The sequence below is a fragment of the Mesocricetus auratus genome, unplaced genomic scaffold (assembly GCF_017639785.1).
Source record: "Mesocricetus auratus isolate SY011 unplaced genomic scaffold, BCM_Maur_2.0 Super-Scaffold_100006, whole genome shotgun sequence".
Classification (NCBI taxonomy): domain Eukaryota; kingdom Metazoa; phylum Chordata; class Mammalia; order Rodentia; family Cricetidae; genus Mesocricetus; species Mesocricetus auratus.
In genome coordinates this window covers 94,726,495-94,741,449 of record NW_024429190.1, presented here as the reverse complement: position 1 = coordinate 94,741,449, position 14,955 = coordinate 94,726,495, and the positions used below count along the sequence as shown (strand labels likewise).

General features: G+C 49.2%; 2 protein-coding genes and 1 long non-coding RNA gene across 4 annotated transcripts in view; 1 reads left to right on the top strand and 2 right to left on the bottom strand.

Moving 5' to 3' along the window:
* Cdhr1 (cadherin related family member 1) overlaps nt 1-2,389 on the bottom strand; it is a 21,162-nt gene extending 18,773 nt beyond the window's left edge. Inside the window, exons 1-3 of one of the 2 annotated variants that reach the window (XM_040747672.1) lie at nt 2,108-2,389; nt 1,488-1,583; nt 535-680 (exon numbers count right to left, since the gene is read on the bottom strand). In XM_040747672.1, coding sequence (XP_040603606.1) covers nt 535-680; nt 1,488-1,583; nt 2,108-2,162 — 297 coding nt within the window. In that variant the 5' untranslated portion in view covers nt 2,163-2,389. The remainder of the gene's footprint in view (nt 1-534; nt 681-1,487; nt 1,584-2,107) is intronic. The other variant, XM_040747673.1, reaches the window with a different exon arrangement.
* Nucleotides 1,581-9,792, top strand: LOC121140936. Its single transcript, XR_005877891.1, has 5 exons — nt 1,581-2,111; nt 3,088-3,216; nt 4,236-4,358; nt 6,404-8,298; nt 9,255-9,792. It is a non-coding gene; the product is annotated as an uncharacterized LOC121140936 (long non-coding RNA).
* Nucleotides 7,805-14,955, bottom strand: CUNH10orf99 (chromosome unknown C10orf99 homolog). The gene is made up of 3 exons (XM_005077690.4): nt 14,836-14,955; nt 12,098-12,178; nt 7,805-8,361 (listed from the first exon to the last, which is right to left on the bottom strand). The coding sequence occupies exons 1-3, from the start codon at nt 14,903-14,905 to the stop codon at nt 8,276-8,278; spliced, it is 237 nt and encodes a 78-aa protein (XP_005077747.1). The 5' UTR covers nt 14,906-14,955; the 3' UTR covers nt 7,805-8,275.

Genomic DNA, 14,955 nt, shown 5'->3' with positions numbered 1-14,955 from the left:
AGGCTTTTGCCGCAGAATCATAATTAGCAGCAGCCCTACAGCTGAGGCTGCCGTTATGTAGGCAAGCGGAGGGAACGGAAACCTAAGCACCACCACTCCGGGGCTCAGAAGGACCCAGAATCAGGAGTGTTCCAAACTCAAGAGACCCTCTCCTAGCTAGCCTAGTCTATAGAAGTCCCTGTGGTTTGTGGGATCCAAGGTCAGGCTTAAAAACCCACTCTGCCGGTGGCGGGGCTCTCAGAAACTTCAAAGTGCAAGTTTTGTTTTGTTTATTTGTTAATTCACTGTGCTTTCGGGACTGACAGCTGCCACTGAAGGATAGCCACCATTCACCCTGGAAGGATAAAGGAGTCTTCACTAATATGAAGCAGTCTAGGGGCAGAGCTGCAGTACGGGGGCTACCCCCCTCCCTCGCCCCCTCCCTCACCCCCTCCCTCACCCCCCTCCCTCACCCTCCTTCCATGGAGACTGGCACAGAGGTTTCTGAATGCTCAGCGAGCAGTAGCCCCGATTTTCTCCTACATGTCTTTGTACCTCTCTGTCCAGCTCTTCCACCAGGGTGATGTTTCCAGAATTGGGATCAACAGAAAAGACGCTTCTAGCGCTGGGGTCAAAGCTGATGTGGTAGGAGACAGGGTCTCCCTCGGGGTCAGTCCCATTTAGGGTGTACACATGAGAGCCTGGAAGAAGACAAGGGGACTATCTGGAACCTGGGCTCCAACTTCCCCCGACAACAGCGGACACTCAGGGCTAGAGACGCCACTGTTAATATTCAGTGCCAGGCCTCACCCCTGCGTTATCTTTATTCTCCAAAGTTGTCAGACGTTATTATCAGCCGCTCTGCAGATTGCAATCTGTCATACAGCCTGTGGAGGAGGTGTCTGACTGAACTGATTTTCCCCTCTACCTGGAATGAATTCTATCCGAAGCTGAAACTGGGGGGGAGGAGGGGTCCCTGGGATCAGGAGCCAAGTGGAGTAAAGCAAGTCATACTGGAGGAGGGACGGGCTCTTAGGGGATTTTGGAATGCAAGCACCTATATTTTTCTGCTCTCCTCCCAAGAGCTAGGTAAACCTCGATATGGTACAGTACGGGGTGTGAACCTCTCCTCTCTCCTTTTACCCACCACTCCACACGTCTCGTGGTTGGCAGTTTTGGGGTGGTTTTAAAGCAGGCTTGTGGAGGTGTTTGCTCACGGTCACACCCTAAAGAGCAACAAGTACCCCCAACTATGCTTCAGAGGGAGCCTGCCGGCTCCATCTTTGGGTTCCCATCCTGTTCTCCTGGAGGGGGTCCAGTTTAGGTCATCTCCTTCCCTGCCATTACCCTGGGGGCATTCAGGGCACAAACAGAGTACCCATGGGAGACAGCATTGTGCGACAGGAGCATGCCATAGGCTCCGAGGACTCATGAGTCCTTGGGTTTTCCCTCTAGGGAAACTCCCTCTGGGAGGTCTGGGACGGCTGCAGCCAAGGCTACTTTCTTACCTACAGGAGTGTCTTCTGAGAGGCTGAACAGGGCCATGTTTCCGTTGGTGCTGCCCACTCCATTGTCAAAGAAGTGAGGGGCGAAGTTGGCCTGGGCTAGGAAAAGAATGAAGACAAATGGACACCTCGAGGGAGCGTCACAGCAGCAAAGTCATCTGCCGGGACCCAGCTAATGAAAAGAGGGGTTCTCTCTTCCTGCAAGGAGTTCCTGATGAGGGTATGCTTGGGCTAGGCTCAAGCTTGTCAGGGACACATTTTATCGCAGGCGCCTAGAATCAAGGGGAAAGACAATCCCACCGCATCAAAGAGCTCACAGAGGGGCTGTGTGCCGGGCCAAGGTCATGCTTTCAGCCTTGCCAGGGCAGCCAGCAGAGCAGCCCCCTAGCCTCCCAGCGCGAGAGTTTGACATCCAGTGACAGAGCCCCAGTCTACTGGGATGCTGGCAGGATGCTGGCTCTCGGCCTGTGGAGAAGCACCCCGGGAGCGTCCCATCACCCTGCCTCGTGGCTGGAAGGCTGTCCTCTTCCCGAGGTCTGCAACGGAACGGGACTGTGTATCCTCAGTCAGTCTGTTTCCCCAGGGAGCGCCAGCACCCATCCTCCTGGGCCCTTGCCACTCACCCAGGTAAATGCGCAGCAGCCCCAGCACCAGGATGGCTCGCGGGCCGTGCCTCATGTCTCTGCAGACTGGTTGAGAGACTGGCCACTGCCGAGCCCGGGTGCTGGACCTCGGAGCATGCCCTGGGCGCGGGAGGAGAGCAGAAGCTACGATGAGGGTGACGGAGGCAGCCGCAGGGAGGGAGGGAGGGAGCGCAGGTGTTGCAAGAGCACTAAGCGGATGACAGCGCTCCGGGATCTGCACAGTTGGATGGCTCCGGTCAGACAACTAATGAGACCAATTACTGGAACCAGCTTAGAGCTAGCGGGTGGGGAGGCGTGTCTAGACTGCCTTCCTTCTACCACGCCCTCTGATCCCTAGCAACCCAGATCACCGGGTGCAGAGGTGGAGCTTTGCAAAGGGACTGTGTGCGTGCCCCAGGCTACCTTGAGCAAGCCACAAGAAATTTGGGGATTCCTGTTACTTGGCGGGGCTCCGGCTGCTCAGGAATTTTCCTGTTTTATTTAACTTATTTTGTGGCTTTCAGGGTCAGACCTCTGTGAACGAAGCATTCATGAAAATAAAACAGTGAGCAAGAAAACAGTCCAGCCTCTTCCAGGGCAGAGAGGTCAGCATTGAGAGAAGAGAAAGGGCGATGGAAAACGGCATTGCCTTGGGAAGTCAAACAGGCCCTTTAGCTTTGAGTTAGACTGAAAGAGCAAGAGTAGAGACGGTACTGTCGGAATGGAGTAGGAACACAGGAACTCCCAGGAGCATTCCTGGCTTGGACCCGCCTTCTCTAACACTAAACAGTGAGCAGAGATATCCCCTGTACCCTTCTTCGGGAAGGGCCACTCATTCATCAGTTAGGGTGAGGAGTAAGGCAAAGCTTGAGTGATGGCTTAAAACCAGGTTGCTTTCAAAGCTGCCCATAGGATGCTGTGCCCTTAGACAATGGACCCTCTGCATGCATCCTGGTGCTCTCAGCATCCTCTCTTTCCAGGGCACTTCAAGGAAGCAGAGCACCTACAGCCTTGGCCAGGCCTCCCTGATCAATTCTTAGAAGGACCAGGGATTTAGAGAGCAGCAGGGAGGAGCTGAATCTATACCTAGGAAATGCAGCAAGGTTCAGGTAAGTCTGCCCAAAGGTCTTCATACGGACTCCTTTGGTTGAGGGTGGGCACCGCACATCACACAGGAACTTCCGAATCTTTGCTTTCCAAGATGCAAGGACAAAGCCAGGTCCCACACAGAATGTGCAAGACAGGTTTGCTGGAGGTTGCTCACACTGAAGGGTTCCTGAAGCAGGTGTCTGGTTGCTGTGCTGAGAAGAGCTGATTCCCTCCGCATCTTGTCCTCCATCTCCTCCTGAGAGGCTCCTTCAGACGTCTGACTTCTCTGCTGTCATTTCACTCAGTCAACGGACGTGCACTTGAGAGGGACAGAGGAGATGTGTAGGCCACTTGCCTGCCGTGTGGTGTGTGTGTGTGTGTGTGTGTGTGTGTGTGTGTGTGTGTGTCTGTGTACCCACTCTCAACTGTGTGTCTCCTTGAACCTGCCCAGTCTTCCTGAGGAAAGTTTTAAAGTCAAGAAAAAAACTTACCAAGTCTGTCTTAGTTAGGGCTTCTACTGCTGTGAAGAGACAGCATGACCACAGCAGCTCTTAAAAAGGAAAACATTTCACTGGGGCAGGCTTACAGTTCAGGGGTTTAGTCCATTGTCATCATGGCAGGAAGCATGGTGGCTTGCAGTGCAGACATAGTGCTGGAGAAGGAGCTGAGAGTCCTACATCTGGATTGGCAGGCAGCAGGAAGAGAGTGACACTGGGCCTGGCTTGAGCTTCTGAAACCCCAAAGTCCACCCCCAGTGGCACAACAAGATCACCCTACTCCAACAAGGCTACACTTCTTAAAAGTGCCACTCCCTATGGGCCTATGGGGGCCATTTTAATTCAAAGCGCCACATAGGCTCACCCAGCTAATGAGACTTGGAGGCATACCTGGTTTGGGCTGGCTTTAAGTCAAAAACTCTCTGTGATTTAGGTACAGAGTCACAAAGCTACGGAAGCTTTAAGCTCGGGTCCTTTGGTCATTCACCCGTCCTTCCAGAGCTCTAAGTTCATACTTATTCCCTGCGTTCTTCTCCTTACAGAGGCTTCCCTGCCCGCGGATGTACAAGATCTGCCAGAGGGGCTGCCATTCCTCTGCATCTACCTATGACTTGGGGTTTTCCAGGAATGCAAGACTTTTAACACTAAAATCAAGAAAGTCTCAGGTAACAGGGGTCGGGGTGGAGGAGATTACCTGAGATAGCTAGATGTAGCCCTGCACTCAAAACACCTGGAAACAGTGTTTCCTCCTGGTGGCTCTGACTGTGTACCATAATCTTGACCTGACAGTGTAGAGTCTAGCTGCTAGCTGGAGGGCTTGGTTTGATGCACTCGGGGGTGGGGGGAGGCGGGGGATCATCTGCTGTGGAACTCAGGGCTTCATCCTTACTCCATAGTCCTGGGCAGCGTCACATCCATCACCTACTCTGACTCCCACATGCCATCACCTTTGTGTGCCCTCCCAAACTAGGTCATCTTTAATGCAGGTCTGACAGCTCTTCCTCTGGTGGATTTACAGCAGCTGGCCTAGCTGTTGATAAACAAGACCTAGAACGTCAACTGCCAGCCTGGCGTGAGTGTGTGTCCCAGGTTACTCTGCCAGCACATCAGCACAAGTCCATAACTTCACCTTCATCTGATCTACCGAAACAGTGGTTCTCAACCTTCCTAATGCTGCATCTCTTTAATACAGTTCTTCATGCTGCGGTGACCCTCCCCAGTCAGAAAATCATTTTCATTGCTGTTTCCTAACTGTAACTTTGCTACTGCTGTGAATCATAATGTAAATATTTTTGGAGATGGAGGTTTACCAAAGGGGTCACAACCAACAGGTTGTAGTAGAATATGCTAAACCAAAATCCCTTTCCCTTATACATGTCCACACAACTGTCTATAATCACATGAGTTCTACTCCTGTCTGCAGACCCATTTGTACACCACACACACACACACACACACACACACACTGTCTGCATGTGAATTTCCTCATCTACATGTTATCTTATCTCTCCGTGTAAATATACGTGTCCATTGTGACCAAACAAAAGGGAGGAGGGCCAGGCTTCCCAGGCTCCCTCTAGGGTTGAAGAAGCAGCAGGTGCCCACCGTGCTATCAAGGCTTGTCTTCCTGATGACCACTGATTGGCACACAGATAATCTGGGAGATGTGATATGGAATTTACACCATTAAATGGATTGGAACACTGAGGCTCTGAGAAGTCACCTGACCTCATCCGATATCACATAAATGTATGTGTAACAGAGCCATTGCTTGATCTCCAAATCTGTCTCAGAAGTTGATGCTCTATCAACTACACCAAGAATCCTACCCCTTCAGGGGCCATGGACTCGTTTAGTTACCATGGAAGTCATACATTTTCTCTAATAACCCCATTCTATTCTGTCCTCTAAGAATGCCTAGATTCTTCATGGAGCTAACAAAGACAATGTGTGATTTGTAGTCTTAATATTTTACAGTCATTTCTATATGCTTGTGTCTTCTCCCCAAGCATTGAGTAGCCACATTCATTAGTTTCCATGTCTTTCCTTTGTGTAAAAAGCTCTTCACTGCTGTGTATGCTTAAAAGCTCATGGTGCTGATGTTGGAAACCAGTGAAAGAGGAAGGAGGAGAAGCTTGGTCTGTGGGGATCCGCATCCACCTCCTGGAATGATGGGTCTTGGTGAAGCCTGACATTGAGCTAAGTTCTAGCTAGAAACCAGACCGAGGATTTCTTTTATTTCTTGAGTAAAGGACATGTGTGGGGCAGGGGTGGGGTGGGGAGAAGCAGGTGCCAGATCATAGCTCCTGTTTGAGTCCTTATGACCTGGGCTGCTCTGGGGCTGGTGTCCCTAGAAGGCTGACCTCCATAGCCTGAAACAGGGTACTATTGAGGTCAGCCTTCTAGGGACACCAGCCCCAGAATACCCTTTTGCAGGCAGTAGTTTTGAGATGGGATACTGCAGTCCCTACCACCCCCTGACCCAAGAGCTGCTCTCTTCTCCACGGATTGGCTGTGTCCTTCTGTAACTTACTAATGTGAATTATCTCGTTCCCCTCCCCTTGGGCATAACGAGGCTTCTGTCAAGGGCTTCCCCTGTTGTGCCCGTTTCCAGGACAGAATGGACTTTGTCTTTCTTTCTCCAAGTAGACCCAAGTATGTGTGTACATGTGTAAAGTCTTATACATGTGTTCTTTGCTTTTTTTTCAAGGGAGAATGGAGGAGATATAAGGATGAGAGACAGAAGCTCCCATTGCCAATCGGGTAGGAGTTTCAGATCTCCTGAAAAGGTCTGAGAGTACTGTGAATGGATTGTGGACACACTGTCCCCTGCCCAGGAAGCTTGGGGAGCATGAAACCACACCACTGCTGCCCTAAAGCCTGCCCCTGCCTTCTGCAGTCCCCCACCGCAGCTCACCCTGGCTGCTGCTAGCTGTGTTCTCTCCGGCTCTGACCTGTTCTTATTCTTCCTTGTTCTCAAGGCAAATCCAAGGACATTCTGAGTCCTTCTAAAGTCTGCTTCTTTTCTGACCCACAGCACACTCATCTAGTTGATGAACTCTGCTCCAATTCTCAAATCTTCCTACCTCTACATCTTCCTAATACACACAGGGCCATATATACACGATACACTTACACAAAACACACTTCCATACCACACCAACTATCATGCATAATGGAGAACACACGCTACAGCCCATACACCATCTCTTCCACATCCCTCTCACTGGGACTCTTTCTTTCTCTCTCTCTCTCTCTCTCTCTCTCTCTCTCTCTCTCTCTCTCTCTCTCTCTCTCTCTCTCTCTCTCTGAGTCCATGCCTCAGCTACTTGTCCTCTTTACTTTACTCTTCTTACACATGTGACCCTCAGTTCTTCACCTTGGGCTTACAATGCAGCAATGGCAGCCTCTCTGATGTCAGAGGATTATGTTCCTTGGTCCTTGGGACCCAGTGCAGAGTCTGACCACTGTTCTCCCTGGGAATGGGTAAGTGGAGGAGGGAATGAACAGTGAGTGAGTGAACAGTTATGAAAGGGATGTAGAAAGTTGGCTCATGACATGACACAGGCTCTGATTTGCCTGGGCATGGTGGTCGCCGTGGAAGCCCCACCTATCAGCCTCACACCAGATGGCCCTGCTATTCTCACTCAGGCCCAGGAGTCATACAGGAAAGGGAGCTTCTCACCTTGCTGGGAGGATCCGATTAGAGGCAGCTTTACTGAGGCAAGCCTCTTAGGCCTGAGCCACCTGTCTCCTCTGAGCTGTCTGCTCGCTGTGGAGATGAACCCTGCTCCAGGATGGGGCATTTTCTGGTCCTTTCTAAGCCTAGCACTTTGCAGGAGCCCTGCCCATCTGCTTGCTCCTAAGTAGACCCTTCCTGACATTTCTATTTTACACAAAATTGAACTGTCAAGGTTACAGAGAAACCTGGGCAAAACTAGGCTCTGTGTCCTGGTGTGTGGGACCCAAACACCTAACTACTGTCACTTTCTTCCTGTCAGATTATTCTGTGATGAAGTAGCCAGCATGTTTTCCAAGACACTTTCCTTTTATATTTCCTTTTGTATTTCAGGCCACATTACTCTCTCAGACAAGGATGTTCCACGCATAGTGTGTGACAATTTGTTGTTTATTATTTTTGGTGCTTTCCTGGTGATGGGCACTAGGAATGTACAGGAGTTGGTTCAGAAACCACTGGTTAGATGCTAGAAATTTGGGCTATCTGTGGGTGCCTGAGTTGCTATAGTCCTGGCTGATCACACTGAGGTCCTGCTGCTGGGCATTCTGACCAGCATGGAAATCTCTGGAGTTGTAGTTTCCACAGGAGGAATCTTTGACTTTCACTCTGCAGGAGCCATGAAGACATGTGGGCTGGGCCCGGATCATAGAGACTTTGAAGGTTGGTGGTAAAGTTGGAACCAGGACTTGGAATTCTGGAATGTTCCTGGATGTCTGGAATGAAGACTCCCAGTGTGACAGTTCACTCTTGCCATGAAAGTTGGCAGGGACCAACTCAAGGCCTCTGGTGTCTCCACAGCTGGGCATGAAGGTCTCATCTGGGTGGAGCCAGGCTTCAGGAGCTCTACACCTGTGGGAGAGCACCAGGTACCACCCATGGCTTGGATGGTGGCTTGATTCTGCATGATCTGCAGGGCCTTGTGTGCTGTCCTGGGGATGGGTGACAACAGAGAAGAAGGGGCATGAAAAGGCAAAGTGAAGTAGGTAGAACAGGGTGAAGAGAAGGAGGAAGACACAATTAAGACTCATTCTTACACATGTTTAAAGAAATCAAGCGTGGCTATGTAGATCACTCTCCTGTAGGGTGTGTTTTCTTTGCCAGTTGCCTGGGACCTGCCGTGCTGTCTGAACCCCCAAATAGCACACAGGACACTGTATTAATTATAAAGCTGTTGACCATTTGCTTGTGTCTTACTGGATAGCTCTGGCTTAAGTATTTAACCCATAGTTGTTAATCTAAGTATTTCTCTTACCAGGGAAAAGGGTCCAGACCTCTTACTCCTCTGGCGCCTACATGGTGTCTCCCTGTGTCTCTCTTTCCCAGAATCATCCTCGACTCCTAGTCCCACCTATTTTGCTTCCCTATTGGCCAACAGTGCTTTATTCAACAACCAATAAGAGACAGATTTACAAAATGACATCTCCCACCAACTCTCCAGTTTGTAAAACTGCTTTAAGAAAACTCTGTCCCATGTCCTTCTAGTAAATGGTCATTGCAGTCACTTCAGCCAGACTGCTATTCAGTTATCCAGTTAACTTTCAAAGATGTTTTGTTACTACCCCCCAGAATCCCAAGCCTTGAACACTTGGTCATTCTGTGGGCCAAGCCCAGCATGTAGACACAAAGAAAAGCCCAGGAAAGGTTTTAGGATGAGCTGCAGCCTCTCTAAGTGCCTCTATTGTCTCAGCTGCCATTAGTTTCCTTTCTCATAGAAAGGGGAAGCAGGCTCAGGAGACTGGATTACAGGAACATGAGACACCCTGAAGTCCTGCTGTTGATTACCCAACACCCTGATTCATCTTCTCTTCTCTCTGCATCTTAGGGTCTGTCCTGGGAGATGCTGGATGGAAGCAGCAAGTGTGGGCAAACAGGTTCTCTGGGTTAGTATTGGGTAATCAGCAGCAGTGAAGAGTCAGGAGAAAAAGAGAAGCTGGAGGAAAGAGACATGTGTGTGCACGTGCACGCACACACACACACACACACACACACACACACGGGTGCATATACAAATGCTATGTGTATAACTCCTATGTGCCATGTAATTCCATCCACAAATATGCACAGTACACATGGGCTCTGCGGTGGGTGCTGCTGTCCTGGAAGCGCAGCCTCTTCCGTTGTGATGGTGAGATAGGTTTAAAGGGTGCCATGGGCTTGACCTGATGCCGTGTGCTCTGTGGACATAACCCCTCGACTTCTCAATAGTAGCAAGCTGGCTCCTGCAGCCACACACTTTCTACAGAGGAGGACATTGCTCAGGAGCACAAAGCCAGCAGGCTGTGGAGCTGAGAGCCCCTCCCTGAAGGCCCTGTCCTTCCAGGAGGTTTCGTGCTCACATTCTACAGAAAACTCCCCTTTCTGTTACAGTGCAAGAGACACACGGACCCGGTGTGTGGCTCTGCCTTTGGTTCCTCTGAGACTCAGCTCACCAGTCTAGGTAACTGTGACAAGATCTCCCTGGAGTAGGTCCAGTAAGGATGCCTGCTCAAGTCTTCTTGTTCTGCCGTGGAATTTTTAAAATATATGTTCAAATGGAAATCCAGTATCAATATAGAATCCATGACTTAGCTCATTCTGTCATAGTATTATGTGTTCGACAAAAGGTTGCTTTTGTATTGGACATGAGGAGTGTACCTGGCCGTGTTCTAGGAGCTGTGTGTAGAGTGTGATGAATGGGTTTATATATGCTTCTCTATACATAGTCTGTATGTACATTTATGTGCCTAAGTCTGTGAGTGACACGTAGGCATATGTTTGTATGCATGTGGTATACATACCTGTATGTGGTTATATACATATGCGTGTGTATGTGTATGTATTTACATGTCTATAAGTGTATAGCATTTGTGTCTATATATGTAGAAGGTGGTGTACTAATGTGTATTTGTATGTCTGTGATCCTAGATGTGTGATATGTGTATGTGCATGTGTATGTTGCGCATATGATGTGGTATGTATAATTTTGTGTGTGTAGTGTATAATTATGTGGTATGCAAGTTTTTGCATGTATGTATTTGCATATGCATCTGTATGTTTGTGGGGGGGTATGTGTAGTGTGTGTGTGTGTGTCTGTATGGTTGTGTGTGTGTATGTGTAGTGTGTGTGTGTGTGTGTGTGTGTGTGTGTGTGCATGTGTGCGCCCCTCCTTCCCTCAAGTTTCTCTTTTCTCTTCTGCCTCTGGGCATCTGTGCAGGGAGGGGCTGGAGGCGAGGACAGGTTCCAGCAAGCCACCGTCAGTGGGGAGCTGGAGTCCCTCTCCCCGACATTTGCACCTTATTTCACAAGTCCCTGTGGGAAGCAGAGCTACTGGCTGGCAGCCAGTGCTCACCCTCCACCTTGCCTAGGCGGGTGCCTCACACTTGGTTTTTCACACACTTGGTTATTCACGAGGTATGTGTGAGAAGTGGTTATTTTTACCCAGCCCTGACTGGGTGTGATGGCAGTGTGGAGGAGGGGCTGTCAGCCTCTCAGGGGTACAGAGGTTGAAACTATCCTGTCTTCCTTATGCTGTCTCCCTCTTCATTCACAGAAGACAGGAAGCCCTTAGAAAACACAGTCCTTGCAAGACAGGACTCTTAGTTGCTGGTCATGGGCTTCAGGTGCCACAGCCTTCAATAACACAGGGAGTCATAGCCTTGGACTGCCAAGAATTGGCACTGAAGCAGCAGAGAGCCGAGACGCAGGCCCTAAGTTAAAGTCGGGCCATGTCTGGTCTGAGCTCAACCTTCCCACATGCCTCTGCCTGCTGCTCTGAGCTCCAGGACTCTCAGTATAAAAGTTACAAAGATCCACTGTCCTAACTGCCTACCCAGCAGGGCAGAGTTTCAGCCTGCTGCTCACCTGGAGTCCCAGGCTGGGATCTGCATGCTTAGCGGTCTGGACCTGGGCCTGTCTTCATCACTACACACTGCTGGGTCTCCCAGGTCTGGGAGAGGGCAGCTTGGCTCTCTTGGGTCACATGATGACTATGGCCAGGCTGGTGTCAAGACCGAGGCTCAGTATACCTGTCTGCATCTCTGGGTGCTGTCTTGTCTCCTACCAAGCTGGAGCTCTCTGCACCCCCACATTCCTCACACCTACGCAGGTCCTGCTTCAGGTCTGCAGGTGGACCATAGATTCCGGATTCTCTGGGCAACTCCCATCCTGCAGCCCCCCTGTCTCTGTTCCTCTCTTCTTCGCCATCTGCATTCAGGTTCCCCATCTTTCCCATGAAGCCTCCCATCTAGGAATGGTTACTTCCCCACACCTCTCTTCTCTTCTTCTTCCAATGGGGATTGAACCCAGGAACCTGAGCTTTCTAGGCAAGCACTGTTCCACAGACTGAGCCACGTCCCCAGCCCTTGAGCCTTGAATCCGTGTAGCCCTTGCTGGTCTCGAGATTCACCATTATCTTGTGTTAGCTTCTCGAATTCTGGGATTGCTATGTGCCATCATGCCTGGTCCCTGTACCATTCTTAAGAGCTCTTTCTTGCAGACAATGTTCAGTTTTAAGTGGCTGAGTTGTTGCCTCTTCAGAGGACTCTAAACTCTGTGTGCCTGAAAATGAACGTTTCCTCTGAGAACTTCACACAAGACACTGGCTGGGACTGATCACAAATCTGACCTTTCCCATGGCCACCATAGAAATCTCCCCACTCCCAGCCCAGACAGGATGAGGTCACTTACCTTTTTGGGTTGCCAGTTTGAATCTATGAATCAGGTTACAGCAGGGCCTGAATTTTGAGAGCTTCACATGATGCTTTCTCCCTGAGAAGTAAAAGGGTACAGATACTCCAATTAGTGGGCCAAGGCCACCATTGGGCCAATCTGGACAGGGAGGACTTAGGAGGGCTTCAAATCACAAGACCCAGAGTTCAAAAACATTTGTTAAAAGCTGGGCAGTGGTGATACATTCCTTTAGTCCCAGCACTGGGGAGGCAAAGGTAGGTAGATCTCTGAGTTCGCAGTCACACTGGTCTACAGAGTGAAAATAGCCAGGGTTTCTCAGATAAACTGTATATTGAGAAATAAAACAAACAAAAAAACAGGATGAAGTTGGCTAAGAGAGAAGAAGTAGCCTGTGCTGTGTGACTTTCCAGAGACAAAGACAATGCTGGAGGTCACTGTGCCTTGGGAATGTTTCCTCTTCATAATGCTGTTTTGAAAAGCACAGCATTGGGGAGAAATGTCTTTGCTCTTAGACATTAATTCTGACTTGGCAATCCATATCTGTAGTCTAAGAAAAACATCCTAAATACAGGAAACAGTTTATATACACAAGGCTTTTGTGACTATATGCTTAATATAGTGTGTTCAAGCACATGAATTCGTGGATGAGCACTCATAAGTTGGTAAGTCATAGACACACATGTCTTTTGTGTAATGCCAGAGCCTAAAGGTGCCAGATACAGTCCTACATGAGGGAAGCTTTTGACTTTTCATTAGAATCGTATTGGTGACCTTGAAATCATCTAAAAACAGAAGTCTGATAAATGGCTCTCTGTGGGCTATGCTGAAGAATCTATCATATTCACTGAAGAAACTTGAACAACAAAAACCAGTCAAACAACCAAAACAAAAAAACAAAAAACAAAAAACCAAGTGCTTCCTGTAACCCTGCTACTCAGCTGTACAGGCCTGAGGTCAACCGTCAGGATTTTGGGTGATTAGTTAATAGGGTGAGGGTCTTTTTAAAAAAAGAAAAAAAGTTGATATAAAAAATTAATTGGAGGTTCAGTGAGAGGAAAAGGCTCCAACACTCAGCTTTTGGAATGAAGAAACACGATAAGGGGATGGGGAGGTGACACAGACTTTAGGAGCTCTCACTGCTCTTCCAGAGGACCCAAATGTAACACAAATAATAAAAACCCAGAGACAGATACTAGGGCTCAAGCTGAAGATCAGAAAATCAAAGCAGTCAACTACTAGAGAGTTTTTACCTCTACCAAGGCTGGGGCGATCCTGTCTTCAATGTGACTGCAGTCTGAATACCTACTGAGCTCCTGCCTTAGATTCCTCTCTAGTGCTGGGATTTTAGGTATACGCCACCACCACCCCAGCTTCCATGGCTGACTAGTGTGGCTCCTGGGATTAAAGGTGTGTACCACTTCTATGGTTGTGGCTAGCTTTGCATTCTGATCTTCAGGCAAACGTTATTAGATCATAAACAAAATATTACCAAACCCAAATTTGGTTCCAAGAACTCATTGAGTGGCTCACAACCTCCTGTAACTCCAACACCAGGGAATCCAGCACCCTCTTTTGGCCCTTGAGGGCATCTGTACACATGTGGCATAGCCACACACAGACACATAAGTAAAATAATCTTAAAGGCAGCGGATATAAATATCCATCTCTACAGGGACAAAACGACCATGGATGTTCCCCACTTCTGAACACACACCAGCATGACACACACATATCCCCTTACCACACATGACCTCATTTCATCTGCCCCTGGAGCTTTCTGTGCATAAGGATTTGAGACACTCAAGTTCAGACAGGCAGTTGTTCATTTACTTTGTCCCCAACACAGCACAAATGGCAATAGAGGTCACCTGAGTTCCCAGTCAAGCCTCAAGTAAGTAGCTGTCTGGAGGATCTGTGTCTGCATGGTGACCATGCAGCTTAGGATAGGTGTCAGGTAACAGAGGAAACCCCCAATTCCCCAAGTTCTGGTGCATGTTTTCCTCAAGCAAAGGAGCCATTTCCTTATTACTTTCAGAAGGTAGGATTGACTGTCGATGGTGCCTGGGTGGTGCCTGTTAGCACACCTAAGCACACACTGGCCTCCAGGCTCTCTCAGTATAACTACCACCTCTGGCTGTTCTCAGCTCTTCCCACCCTGCCCCCTACCTTAAACTCCTCCAGCTCATGGGCTTCCCTTCCCCAGCGTCTCATTTCCACATAACGCTGCCATTTCAGCCTCTGTCTTCCTCTCTCCCTTTCTCCCTCCCCATCTCCTCTCATGACCAAGTCCATTCTCATGTTCAGTTGACCACTTCCTCTCTCTGCTCTAGACTCTTCCAGATGACTCTGGCTATACTTACCCTATATACACCATAAAAACCTCCCTTTCAACCATACCTTGGAGCGGTCATGTCCGTTTATACTTGTGGAGTCAAACCCTTCAGTTTATACACCTGGTATCAAAGCCCTTAGTTTATGCACCTCTTGCCCAAACGCTCAGTTTGTACAGTAGGTCCTCAGCATGTTTGGGACTGTAGAACTGCACATAGAAGTTAGAAAGCCTGAAGTCCCCAAGCTCCTTGTTGGACACTGTGGTGGAGAGAATATCTTCGTGGATCTTTCCGGTGTTCTGGGTTATCTGCTGGGACCTGCTCCCTACCAGCTTCTGTTTGCGATCTCCCCAGACAGTGGACTCATTCCTCAAGGACCAGAGCCCAGAGGGCAGGCAGCCTTACCTTCTGAGGAGAGAGTGCAGAAGCAGAGGAGCAGCACGCAGAGCAGACTGCAAAGGACTAGGAGTCTCATGGTGAAGTAGCTGGAGTCTCACAGTTAGGAAGGGAGCGGTGTCACAAAAG